Genomic DNA, 14,596 nt, shown 5'->3' on the forward strand with positions numbered 1-14,596 from the left:
TTGGAGTTTATTCTTTTCCTCTGTGCGAATACTTGCAGCAAACAGAAAAATAAAAAAGTATGAAACCTTTTTTGTCTTTCAAATTACTGAACTGTTGTTTTCACTGAATAACTATTCTTTAAATATATATTCTGTTTAATTATCTTCTGAGCTATTTTCCTGTACTATTTTATATTTAAAGCTAAAACATCAGCAATCTTTTGTTGTTTTTCCTTATGTAATTGTTATCTTGAAGAAGCAAAACTAGTAGCTTCATGCAATATTTTCAGTGATAAGGACTGAGAATGTTTCTATACAATAGCAAGAAAAATAAGCAAGTCTTCTTGATGTGCCTAGAACTCGCAGATAAGATGTAAAATAATGGGTTTTATTTGCTTATTCTCTGAAAAGATTTTGGTTGTATTATATTCCTTATATAGAAGTTTTCATTTCATAAGAACAGAAATTCTGAGGAATAATCTGATTTTATTTAATTAAGGTCTTTTTTCTCAGGCTCAGTAAGCAACCAGAATGCATGGCTGGAAAAATAAATTAGTCATAAATTTCACATCCCAAACATTGGTCATGATAGGGTCAACAAATAGTTTGGGTTAGAAATTATCTTAAAGATCATCTCATTTCAACCCCCTGCCATGGGCAAGGACGCCTTACACTGGATCAGGTTGCTCAGAGCCCCATCCAGCATGGCCTTGAACGCTGCCCAGCATGGGGCACCCACAACCTTTCTGGCCAGTTTGTTCCAGTACCTCACCACCCTCTCAGTAAAAAACTTCTTTCCAACATCTAAACTAAGTCTCCCCTGCTTTGTTTTAAAACTCTTCCCCTTGTCTTATTGCTATCTGCCAGTGCAAAAAGCCACCCTCCCTCTTTTTTTTGTAAGCTCCTTTTGAGTACTGAAAGGAATTTTAATAGAAGCATATTAACCGATAATTGCATGCTGGGTTTTGCAACTGTACAAAATACCTTAATTTCTTTAAAATTGAGTTGGTCTGAATTTCAATGCATATGTTCAAAAAAGCAATGACAGCAAAATTCAAAAGCACCCCCCAACACTGATTCACAGAAGCAAGGGAGGTTGTGCAGCATTATATTTATTTCAATTGCCAACCTTGTTTCTTTTTATTCTGAGTACTGCTTTATTTTTTGTACAGCATCTTGGAAAGCTAGGCTGCTGTAGCCTCCTTTTATCAATTTCTATACAGACAAAAAGTCAATAATAAGGCCAGCAGTAAGTTCCTATAGTAATCATATAGCTTGAGAACATCATTGATGCCAATCTAAATGTGAGTTCTCTTGGCATCTTGGGGGAGTGTATGTTGGATGTATTCCCTGCTCTCTGCCTGGGTATTTCAGAGTTCCCTTTTGAAATATCTTCCCTCCTTCCAAAAATGTTTATTTCTTCTCAGAGTATTTTGTACTATGGTAAAATTATTTTTTGAATCTGTGTTTCTTACCTGGGGTTGATGATGCCTTCTATTGTATCATGGAATTATTCTGTTGCCATGTCCAGATCCTTCTCTGACCAGCCTGTCTGGGTCCCATCTTTCAAGGCCAGAGCTAAGGACAGGAGTAAAAGCAGGGAGTCTGAAATTCCTTTTTTTTTTAGGCTGGGAGCCTTTCCGTTGTGCTACTGTTGAGGCAGATGAGGAAGAATTGTTTCAAAAATATGTTAAAGCAGGTTCCATGAAATATAGGACATACTTCTCCCTAACATTGCCTTTCTCCATCCTACTAAATTGATTGAAGCAGAGAATTCCTGTGTGTGCAGCCCCTTGGGTGGTGGTGAGGGCATCTCACTCTCCACCCTTTTTCTGGCATGAGTGTATGTGAGGTGAACTCTGGAGTTATCCCTTCATATATGTAGTCAAAAATGAGGGTATAGCACTCAATAGAGGGTTATATCCTTTCTATACCCTTCCATAAGCTTTACAGCCGGGAAGGGGAGAGGTGAGAGAAAAGAGTGTAAATGTACTACTCAGTTTGTTTTCACCAGTATTCATTTGATTATGTGTTTTTCAGCTGATGATAGGGTATTGAGATTAAAGTGAAACTTCCATCATATGAGCAGATATGTCCTCCTCAGAACTTAAATTCACCTATAAAAATTACTGGGGTTTCCCTGCATTTCTGAAACTGTTCAGGGCACAAAATTATTTTGACAAGTGTGAAGCTGGTGGGCAGCAGACTTATCACCAGGGGCTCACTGCACCATATAAAGAATACACTGGAGCATTTTAAGGGAGAACCTGGTGGTTCTCCCTTAAATGAAATTATATCATTAAATTTTCACACTTGAGAAAGAATCAAAGATTTTTCAGCTTTAATTAGCAATGTCTTTATGAGTTTATAGGCACTTACGTGACCATTTGCATTCCAGTGCCTGAATGCTATGCTGTAATAATAGTTAGCTATTTTAGAAGGGTGTTTATTTTCTAAACAGCTTATAACATAGGGAAGTACTTCTGTCCTTTCTTTTTTTTTTTTCTTTTAGTTCCTTATCTAAAACAACTTTATCTGCTGAGAATTTGCTGTAGGTTTAACCTTCGAGTCTCTGCTTTTGTAGGTACAGTGACATGGCTATTAACAAGATAGCAGCACTCTTCTTATAGTATAAGGATATTTTATTTCATTTAGCACAAATTTCAAAGTTGATGGAGCTAATGCAGAGAGAAACTGCTTTCCTTCCTGCGTGTACATATGCCTAACATAAGGCGAAAGTTAGGCTGTAAGCTTTTATTAGAAAAGGGAGGAATATCCTTTGTCAAATGCTCAGAGACGATATTTAAGGAAGGTGAGCTTAGTCTCTGTTAAATAATAACAAGACTGGATACATTAGTAATTGTCAAAATAAGGAAAGTCCAGTAGCAGGTAATGTCTTTTATAACCAAAGAGGAACAAGAAAGGGACAAAATTGAGCTGCAGTCAGTAGGGGTTTGACTTCAATTTCTAAACTTTAACCTCTAAAAACTTTAACTCTCTAAACCTAGAGAAATAGGAAGATTCATACCCTCACCCCAAGCAGGTGCCATTATTCCCTTCTCAGACCCTTGTGTGTTCTTTCTATAATGTCTTCATAGTTGGAAAAGATGCAGTGTAAAATTAAGATATAGAGAGATTACAAATATGAATTTGCATTAACTGCAGTTCTGCTTATTGCAGACAATTAGCACACAGAAACGGAAATATATGGAATATTTATAGAAAAATATGGAATATTTATGTTTCCACTGTATTAATTGTCTCATAGTTATGAAAGTGGCAATTCAGAGTTTAGATTTCTAAGGGTGGCTCATAGTTCACAGGAAATTGTACCAAGATCTGATCTAAACCATGCAGTTATCTTCCATAGTTTGGAAAGCAAAGATAAATAATTAGAGAGATAATAAGAGTTTATTCATGTTGGTTTTGATTTCATGACAGGAACAGCCTCTCTGATCCTGGAAAGCTCACCTAACTATCAGTAAGAATCATCCTCTTTTCCATAGGTGCTTGTTTGAAGTTGTTACATCAAGGCAGGTGAAAGTAATATGAACACAGATTGTTGAGTCAAAAAATAATTGTGCTGTCCATATTGGACAGCACAGTGGACCCAGCAAAAGTTCATAAGGATGTTACCTTTTTTTAATGTTTAACCTCTCTTGAAGGATGATCTGCTAGGATCAGGAAGATGTACTTGACTTGCAAAGTCAACACAAAGTGATACTGGATCCTCCTAAAGATAACATATATGCATAAATGTTAGCTATAGCTGTTTTACAAAGTTGAAGCTGCAAAACACAATACTGAACTGTGAATCAGATCTGTTCTTTTCCATTCGTTTTTAAGCCATATGTGGAGAAGGGAAATACTACATCCTCTAGATATTTATAGAAATTTTTCTACTATACATAGCGAAACCCTCAGAACTATAATAAGATGTAATACCAGGCTTACAGGTGAATTAATTTCTCAATGAGATTCTCTGATTGATCTTTAACTGCGTTATATTTTGTAAAAAAATGCTTGGTGAGAAAACATATTATCTTGAGGGTCAGTGGACATTGAGTAGTAGATGAAGATTCATTAACAGATTTCCTTAGAAACTTTTTGATGATAGCAATCAAGCAAAAGCAAGAATTTGTTCTTTTCTGGGAAGTACCTTGCATGTAGGTTGTGGACAGCATTGCATATGTTTGGAGAAGCACTGAGAAGGGACTGTGAATGTATTCTTTGAAATGAATTGTTCTTCTGTGTCTTCCCTTTGGTCTCACCAGTGTGTGGTCTCACCAGGAGTATGTTAGAATGCTTTTCCTGGCAGTAAGAAAAAGATTTTGTTATGATGGTACTTTTCTTCTGGTTTTTGTTTTTCTATTCATTTGTTTATTCATTTTTTGGGGGTTTGTTTTGTTTTGTTTTGGTTTTTTTTGGTTTTGGTTTTTTTTGTTTGTTTTTGTTTTGTTTTGGATGTTTGTTGGTTGGTTGTTTTGTTCTGTTTGTTTGGGTTTTTCCCAGTCGTTTGCTGTAACAGTTGCAGGAGTTTTGAAATTATGTGTAAAAGACATCTGAAGAATACACATGCCTATAGTCTCATTTGAGACATGGTCTACACTGATCACACACATTGCAGAAAATGGAGTTTTTCCACTGGTGCTGACAGTCCTTCAGCAAGATATTTGGGCATACTATTAGATTATCAAGTAACTTTTTAGTAAAGTCACTTCCTTTTTACTATTTAAAAAGCCATGCATGCTAGAGCCAAATGTAACTGAATAAAGTGAAGACATGGATGTAGGTACTAGGTCTTAGCAAACTTAGCAAAAAAATTTGAAAGTTGAAAGTGATTGTACATGGATTTATCAATTTTAAAGATATTTGTGTTACATATCCTATTAATTGTTTTTAGGGTTTCCCGTAAACTGAAAAGGCATTAGCATGTTTTTTATAACCTAATTCTTATTGCCATGTGACTGGATTCTTAGGTGAGCTGGATTCTTGTAGGTATTTCTTTACCACTCTGAACAAAAAAAAAAAAAAAGAAAAAGAAAAAAAACACACAAAAAAACCAAACCAAAACAAAAAACCCTAGGAGATATTAAAGAAGGAATTTAGTAAGATATTTCTAGTGACTTTTGAGCTGCCCTGACTCAAGATAGCATGATTAATATAGTAAAATAAATATTAACAAGCTTCTGACTTGACCAAAAGTACAGAATATCCCTGATTTTCTTCAGAAAGACTGATAAGTCCTTCTCCATATATATTAGAATTGTACATATGTGTGTAGTCATGCTTAACTTCTTTGTATAGCATAAGTAAAACTCCATAGATTTGGTTGTTTACAATCCTCAGCAGCTAAGAAAACTGGGTATGTGGCACGCTTACTTCAGGGAACATTGTGACAGAAAGAAAAACTTTAGTGATGACTTATAGAGAACTTTATAATAATTCTATATGTTCTCCTTTCTGGTATTCTCTACTTGAATGAAGGAAGCTTTACCTATTTCCTAATAAAAGAAAAATGGGTAAGCTTATACGGTAGTCTGAAATATCTGTAACAGGAAAGTGTGCAAATCAAGCAGTAGTTGAATTTAGCACTCGAGAATAGAAACTTGAAAATTTTGAGACCGAAATAAAATTAGTAGTCAATTTTTTTCACTTATGTGTAATGAATGCTGTGATTTTTTAATTTATATTTAAAGAATGAGTACAAAATAAAAAGTCAGTGAGAAAAGAAAGCAAGAACAGATATTCCTAGGAGACAGTAAAATAGCCTGTGAGTTTTGCTTGTTATTTGACGATTTAATGCAACTTTCATTCATTTACTTGTAGCTGTCTTTTGGAATTTTTTTGTTTGGCCAGATTTATTGTAGACTTCATGCTATGTGTGTAGTGTTGCTGATTTTAATGAAATTACCAATGGGCATAAACTTGAAAATACATGTTAGAGAACATGGATTTACAGCCCTCTATGAATTTCATCTGTGGAAATTGTCTTAAAACTTGTAAATGTAAATTTTTCTGCGTTCTGGGGCTGGGTGCAAGCTCCTCATGCACTATATATGCATACAAAGTATAGGGGGACAGTGCTCAGATGCACAGCTCTGCAGCATCCAGCCTTGACCCGGCTGTCATCCAGTCAGCTGCTGGTGCACACAGAGGAAATGGTGTGCCCATGCTGCCGTACTTCTACCTTTCTGAACTCAAGTGCATAGCTCACAAAATTAATCATTAACTGAGAAACATGGCCAACAACGCCATGAATAGTTTTTCAGCATTTTCAAGAGCAGTATTGATGATTTAAGTAGCTTTGGTGCATGGTGATTGTATAAGGACGGCGACCTAACAGAAATAGGTAACAATGTGAACACAATGTGAAGGAAGCAGAGACAACTTTAACTATCACTTTATTTTGTATATGTTTGCCTATGTGACTTCAAAAACCCCAATATCTGAAGTTAAATTGTTTATTGAATGACTTGCAGAGTATATTTTGATGGTGGAATCTCATGGTAATGCTCTTCTAATTCAAATTAAAGATGGTTAAAGAGAGAAAGAAAAAAATCCATCTTGCAATAAAAGTTAGGAGAGTAACACAAAAATGGACATAAGTTTTAGAAAGTTAGTGTAGTGGTGTAGTGAATGCAATTAAAAAGTGTATTATCATCCAGGAGATAAGTTTTTTGGATGAATGTGTGTGTATAGCAATTTGGAGGTGATTTCCTCTCTAAATAATATAGTATGCATTGGGAAGGAGAGAGAGGCACTTACGGCAAAAATGTTTCTTCTATTGCTGGAAAAAGATTAACAGTTTAGTCTGACAACCTGCAAATCTGTGTAGTAGGTTCTTCAATAAATAAAAATAAGACATCAAATAAACAAACTCCAAAGAAATACTTTCGAATTGATTTGGTTTCCCTGTGTCAGTTGGAAAAATTTTGCCTGCAAATTTCTTTCATTCTGACTGCACATGGGTTTAATCTTGGTTTCAAAATTATAAGAATGGTGTGATATTGTCTACCTATTTATCACTGTAGAAAAGAAACCTAATTTGTGGTTCAGCTAGCTGTCTGTATTCAATAAAAATGTTTCAATTTTGTTTTGAAAAAAAATCAAGCAACAATTTGCGTTGCATCATCAAACTACCAGTAGGAGGTAAGAAAAAATCTGAAACAAAAACTGAGTTGTCAATGATTTGGCCTGGATTTAGGGATATGACCCCACAAGTTTTGCCACAGGTTGTCTGTTCTTTCTTGTAAAGGGAGTATTACTGTCTTGGGTACACTAATTACTATGAATGATAGTAAACAAAAATGGTAGTGAGGCACTAAGAATCCGTAATTTATTTACAACTGTTAAAAAACCTGATAAATTCAGAGGATGAACTGAAATAAGACTTAGCTTTGTGGAATAGAGCAAGGATATCATTCTGCAAAGGTAATTGAACAGGTGATTCAAAGGCAATTCATTTTTATGACTGAAAATATTTTATTGAAAGAAATGTCTATGCAATTTATTGTATTATTGTGTCTAATTGTAGTGGACTTTAAAAAAAGGCTGTCAAATGCATTTAGGTCTATCTAACTGTGATCTAACTGATTGTTAGTGGTTATCCTGTGAGTGGTTCCTGAGACAAGATTGTAGTATTGGGCCCTCTTTTTTAATCTTCATGTTCACATTTGCTCTTCTTACTCTCCACTAATAGGTAGCATAGATCAGTCAGTGTTAAAGGAGCTGCCTCCTGAGCTCCTGGCAGAAATTGAATCCACCATGCCACTTTGTGAACGTGTGAAAATGAACAAGCGCAAACGTAGCACAGTTAATGAGAAACCAAAATATGCTGAAATCAGTTCTGATGAAGATAATGACAGTGAAGAAGCTTTTGAATGTAAGTAGTACATAATTCTGTTCCTTAAGATGAAAAAAGCTAATATTTTGTTTTTAGAAAAAGATTCACGTCTTTTTTAGTTGGCTACCCTAAAACATACAGTCCCAAATTTGCTGTCCTGACAACTGCCTGGCCAAGAACCCTTGTTTCTCTTTTAAAAGAAAAATTACTTGATTGCAGTTTTTCATCCAAGATGAAAAGCAGTGAGTTGTTAAATTCATTTTCCTTATTACTTTACTGGAAACTGCTCCCTAGTTTTTTGGGTTTTGTTTTTTGGGTTTTGTTTGGTTGGTTGGTTGGTTTGTTTTGGGTTTTTTTGGGTTTTTTTTGCTTTCAGTTATACCATAAAACATTTCTAACTATTCAGATTAAGGAAAATATCCTCTAAAGAAGCATAGAATTTACAAACAAGTGTACACAGAGAGAAATTTCACTAAATAAATTCTTGAATTATTCTTAGTTTTATTGATAAGGAAAGTGGAAGATCCCCTCTTGAATTTTTGTAACATAATAAATTGAGAATCTTACTGCACAGAACTTTCTTAAAATATTTCTCTTGTCATATTCCTTGAAAAATGGAAGTTATTCTTGATGAATTCTCAAAATGCCATGTGCTGCTTCTACTATTCTTGAATTAACTCTTTTCAAAGGAAGAGAGGAAGCCTCTCTTCAGAGTTTTGCTGTGCAATTGAATAAAGTTCCTAAGGAAAAAAAAATTGTTATTAGCCTCTAAGTTAAGAAGGCATTTCCTAAGTGTTGCTAGAAGTATGGTTGGTTAATTTCTATGGTTGTACAGTTAACCAGCACTGGAAATAAACTGTCAGAACAAAGTGAATCTATTCAGTCTGAGCTACATAGTCATGCAGGGCTACAGGAGAAACCTGTTAGCCTGAGAAGCAATCTTGCTTATAATGATGTTTTTCCAAGTTTTGCACCTTTGCTTATAGAAACATCTTAATGAACTTTCATAGAATATAATGTTTTGGGATTTAGTGTTTCTTAAGGCCCAAAAGAGAAAGATTGGTTTGTTCTATTCTTAGTATGTTTTAAGTTTCATTCCAACATAAACACTGGTTTTGCACATGAAAATTATAACACTGTTACCTTTGATCTTTATCAAAGAAACTGAAAAGAATGCCCTTCTGTTTGTTTTCCCTTTTAATTATAACTGAATATTTCTTCTTTATGCATGAATGTGATGTCTTCAGGTCAATTGTAATCAGTCTAAATTTTGGCAAAGGATTAATGATGACTTGCTTCATTCAGGAATTCTATATTCTCTGTTTACCATATCATATCACCCTTATATGATGTTAATAATTTGGAACAGTGAATTAAAAAAAATAAATTTACTGAGCAAAGTTATTTAAGTTGGTTGGGAATGGAGAGAATTGTAAACACTTTCAAATACCTTAATCTGTATATTAGCCATAGTGGCTGTTGAAGCTCTCAAATACAAAGTAGAACAAGTTAAGGAGAACTTTCACGATAATTATATGCTTTGAGGAATTTTAGTTTCTTTATAACCACTCAAGAGATCTGGTCATCATTCTAATCAATTCAGTGAGTACATGTGGTTTAAAAATAAATTACAGTATTTCTTAAAGAATACTGTAGAACTGAATTAAATTTAAAACAAGACACAACTATGAAAGTGAAAGATCTATGGCAGGTACACTGAATAGATATGTATTGTTACAAATACATGTTTCTTAATTATTCTGTTTGCCTTAAACTGACCTTAAAAATATGAAATAGTGATTAGTATAGAAAAGGAGAAGTTTCTTTGAATATTTCATTAAGAAGGGATATGCCATTAAACTAAATAATGAGGAATTAAAGATTGATGAAGTCATTCTCTTAGAGTAATTACTAAGTGTGATATTGCATATACGTTTGGCAGAATTTGGTAGGAAATTGGGTGTCTATATTCCAAATTGTATTTATTTATGTATAAAATCAATCCTAACTCTTGAAATGTTATTAATGCTTACTTTTTAGTCAATTTTATTGACTTCAAAATAAATATTGTAGAGCAGTGATTGTGAATAGGTGCTCCAATGTTCACGTCATTTGTCTTGTAGAGCTAGCAGAACTGTAACCCATTCTGTTTTGTCATGCAGTGTTGATAAACTGGTCAATCTAAAACTCTGCCAGGAAGCAATATTGGAAGTTACTTTTCCTTTGGAGATGTAACTGGGGTCAGAATTCATCCTACAGAGTTTAGTGTTACAGATGATTTGTAAACTGGAGAAGGGGCCATCTGCCTTCACAAAACTGTCTCATGGGGTAAAGGAATCAGTTAAGATGTGTAAAAGCTTTCCCCATAGAACTCCTACTTTCTTCTCCAGTACATTTACTCCAGGTATCATAGAATAGTTTGAGTTGGATTTAGGAAGCAGCCTTAAAGGTCATCTAATCCCAGCCTCCCTGACATGGGTGGGAATGCCCCACTAGACCAGGTTGCTCAGGGCCCTGTCCAGCCTGGCCTTAAACATTTCCAGGCATGTTGCATCCATAGCTTCACTGGGCAACCTGCTCACTGCCTTACCACCCTGACATAAAGATTTTCTTTCTGATCTCTAATCTAAACCTGCTGTCTTGCAGTTTCAACTCACTACCCTTTGTCCTAGGACTCCATGTCCTTGTGAAAGAGTTCACACAGGCTAACCTCTAGAGCCTCTCCCTCCTCTCTGGATATTATCACTTCCCTCCGGTGCACCAGCTCTGTGTCATCTGCAGCTTGCTGAAGGTGCCTTCAATCTCACTGTTAGTGTCACCAAGATGTTACAGTGCTGGCCCTAACACCCACCCCTGAGGGACACCACTTGTCATTGGTCTCCATTTCACCATCAAGCCATTGACTGCAACTCTTTGAGTGTGACCATCCAGCCAATTTCCTACCTGCTGAGTGGTCCCAGATGGCTCACCATTGCTTCAGTCACAGTTAACTCACTCAACCATTTTAGGCAGTGCTAGGACCTCTGCCGTCCTGAACATGACTGTATTTTTCCAGAAGGAAGTCTGATCCAGATGCAGTAAATCTTGAAACCTGACCTATTATATTAAAGACTTGGACCACGTCTATTACATTTTTGGAATTTGAAACCTCTTGGGTTCATTGCAAAACAGAAGTGTTCCCTTAGGGGTTATTTTTATTAGTTCTGATCCTAGGCTGACTACTGACTATAACCTGGTATGTTTCTTATGTTTCATAATAAATGGCTTATGGTAAGAACTTTTCAGTTCACTTCCAGTTCTATATAAATGCTTTGAGCCGTTCTGCTCAGAAACAACCTTATATACAGTCATGCCAAGGAGACTTAGGTGGAGACACACAATATCAGGACTGTTATATGCAGGTCCAGAAGCAGTAAACTGGCAATAAACACTGCCAGTCTGGAATGTGGTATTTTGGAAGTGTTTTGATCTTTGCAGTACAGTCTGTATAAGACATCTCTTTGGTAGCTCAGTTAGCTGATTATGTTAAAAAATGGAAAGTTGGCTAATTTCATGGAGGAAGTCTACCTGCTCATCCATTTCCTTTTCTTTAAAACTGAGCACTCTGTCAACTTCAAAACATGCAAGACTGCCTTTGAAAGTAACAGAGAACTGTCATTCTGCTCCCTGGTTTTATTTCCACCAAATCTCTATGCAATATTTGCTTCAACTTCTTCAAGATTCACTTTTACTGGGGTTTTTGGTCATGAATGAAAATTAATTAGAATAATTATCTGTGGTAGAGGCTTGCTGTTTGGCCCGGAATTCTGACTCCAGCTTTTTCCTTTACACAAATTTCCTGCCATATATACCAAGGCAAAATTTTAGTTGTCTTGGCAAAACAGAATATCTTTTAGAAAATAGATTACCAAGTCTCATTGGAACTCATTGGTATGTTAGATAGACAAGGCAATCACTGAATTGGAATATGGATACCCAGCAACAGTCACAATTTAGACAACTGAGGAAATTATCTCCATATTCTCTTATAAAACAATGAAACTTATTTTAATTTGTTCAGCTTTGCTTACTCTGCTTTTAAAAAGACAAATGTCCTGTAAATTCATATTTTTAAATGTTTTCTGGTATCTTTGCAGTTTTAAGCACTGTTTTTCTGTAATTCAAAAGAAAACATTAAAATAAGTAATCCATAAAAGAATTGTATTAAAATAAGTAATCCATAACAGAATTGTATCTGATAACCTAAGTGTCCATTTGATTTAGAGAATAGCTATACAAGAGTGTTGGACTTGCAAATCATAGAATCATTTAGGACCTTTATGACCATCAAATCCAATCTACAACTAATGCAAAGTCCACTACTAGACCATGTCCCTAAATCCCACATCCGCACACCTTTCAAATATTTTATAATGTTCATTTTTGAACTATTAAAAGTGTAAGTTTTGTTTTTAAAATAAAAATGCATTTATTTCTAGCTTCTCGTAAGAGACACAAAAAGGATAGAGATGAAGCGTGGGAGTATGAAGAACATGACAGGAGAAGTTCTGGTGACCATAGGAGAAGTGGACATTACCATGAAGGAAGGAGGATTTCTGGTAGTGGCCGTTACCGTAATCGCAGTCCCGATGACTCTGATATGGATGATTATTCTCCTCCTCCTAGCCTCAGTGAGGGTAACTGATCACTATAAGGATTTTGTTTTATTCCATAATACTAGTGCTTTTTTAATTAATATGTTAAATATTTTAAAGTGGACATCATTGCATGCAATATTGAGTACAAGTGTAAGAAATGTAAATAATCCTTTCTTGAAGTTTTAAGTAAGTGTTTGTTTTACTCCTTATTCTCTTAATTAGTGGCTAGAAAAATGAAGAAGAAAGAAAAACAAAAGAAGAGAAAAGCTTATGAACCTAAACTAACACCTGAAGGTAATTTTAGAAGATTTATTTTTTACCATTTGTATTTTCTGCTTTATATTTAAAATAATTGTTTATGAATTTCCCTTTTTTTCACCAGAAATGATGGATTCTTCAACCTTCAAAAGGTTTACTGCTTCAATAGAGAATATTTTGGAAAATCTGGAAGACATGGATTTTACAGCTTTTGGTAATACATCAGAAATTTTCAAAATGCTTACCCCAGTTAGAAACCTGAGAAAAAACTGTATTAATACTTTTGAACTTCCTTTGTGGTGACTTAATTTCATGTGATAACTTGCTAGGGCCTACTAGATTTGTATGGCTTCCACCTTGAGTGGTGGCCTTTACCTTTCCAATTTCCCTTGCTGCTGCCTGAAGATCCTTATTCCTCCTCTCTGCAGAATCCAAAAGGGGCATAAATCGTAATGAGTATCCTTTCCACTTCCCTTGGAGGGGAAAGGATACTTCTTTGGGATGTCGTTAGTGTGTTACCTTCTGTCAAATATGTAAACAAGATGGTTCTCTTGCTAGCAGTGTCTGAGGCACATAATTACACATCTGCTACTTGCAGATACGATTCTTCAATTCAGACAGCAGAGTTCTTGTGAATTTATGCCTAGGACACTGAATCATTTACCTATTTCAGTGGAAAAACAGCCTCCTTAACTAAGTGTCTAAGGAAGTAGTTCATGTTGCCAAAGGTGACTCTTTTGAAGTGGATAATGGAATGTTCATTAATTTTTTTCCTACCATCTTTGTCACAGGATTAAAACAAGGGGAGGGTCATAGTAAACAAGTTTCTATAGTTTTTAAAGCCACAGTGTATGCAACCTTGAACTTAGAAGTGAAGTAATTGGATCTTTCTGTGTTTGGTAACATGATTTTTGTCTAAGGTTAAATACAATTAAGACTCAGATTATCTCATGGTGCTTAATTTCATATGTGTTTTTCATCTATTTCTCTTGCCCAGATTTGAACTTCAGGGCTACAGTTTAGGATTTGTTCTAATGAATTGAAAATTATGGCAGAAGTACTGCAATAAATGGAGTTTGGTATTTTAAAAATGTTTAGTATGTGACTTTCAGAAGTGCATGGCTCATGTTAGGCTCTTAAATGGTGTTTCAGAACCATGAAATACCATTGGTATGGTAAGTCATACTTAACATGTATTCATTGTTTCAACACAAGCAAAAGGTGTCGTTATCAGTCTTTGTTAGATTCTAATTATTTGGAACCATTAGATGCTGGCTATTTGGACAATCAGCTCTTTTTTTTCAGTTAACATTTTCTTATTGGAATAAAAAATACTGATTTCCTAGAAGTTTTATTAGAAGTAAGATTGGCAATATTTACTTTTTCTTTTTTTTTAAGGTGATGATGATGAGATCCCACAGGAATTGCTACTGGGCAAACATCAGCTTAGTGAGTTGGGTAGTGAATCTGCGAAAATCAAGGCAATGGGCATTATGGACAAGGTACCTCTTCATAATCTAACTTTTTTTGGAACATAACATATTCATTAACATACAAAAACTTATTTTTTTTCTGTAATGACATTCCACCCTCTTCAAAGGCGCATGGACCAGAAGAACAGCTGTGCTTCTGCTCACTTAGTTGAAGTGCTTAGGAAGTTGCAACATCCTGACTGTCACTCTTTCTGAAGCTGAGACCTTTTTGTTGAAAGGTCCTCCTCTGTGTCCTGCTCTTCCTCAGTCAGCTAGAGCAACTTTTGTTGGTGCAAGTTTCTTGATGTCTCACGTCTAGAAACAGTGTTCTTGATTTCCTTTTATCTTCCTGGAGCTCTTGGCTTTGGGCAGTGTTATGTTAAACTCTTTTCCTGCTCTTGCCC

At 35.2% G+C, this 14,596-nt stretch overlaps 1 protein-coding gene across 9 annotated transcripts in view; it reads left to right on the top strand.

Moving 5' to 3' along the window:
* The window catches only part of NIPBL (NIPBL cohesin loading factor), a 158,933-nt gene that overhangs the window by 108,183 nt on the left and 36,154 nt on the right, over positions 1–14,596 (top strand). For 8 of the 9 annotated variants that reach the window (XM_038124293.1, XM_038124292.1, XM_038124294.1 and 5 more), the window contains 5 exons: positions 7,682–7,864; positions 12,304–12,501; positions 12,685–12,756; positions 12,845–12,934; positions 14,119–14,222. In XM_038124293.1, the coding sequence (XP_037980221.1) occupies positions 7,682–7,864; positions 12,304–12,501; positions 12,685–12,756; positions 12,845–12,934; positions 14,119–14,222 (647 nt within the window). The remainder of the gene's footprint in view (positions 1–7,681; positions 7,865–12,303; positions 12,502–12,684; positions 12,757–12,844; positions 12,935–14,118; positions 14,223–14,596) is intronic. The other variant, XM_038124301.1, reaches the window with a different exon arrangement.

The sequence above is a fragment of the Motacilla alba genome, chromosome Z (genome assembly GCF_015832195.1).
Source record: "Motacilla alba alba isolate MOTALB_02 chromosome Z, Motacilla_alba_V1.0_pri, whole genome shotgun sequence".
In the NCBI taxonomy this organism is placed as follows: Eukaryota; Metazoa; Chordata; class Aves; order Passeriformes; family Motacillidae; genus Motacilla; species Motacilla alba.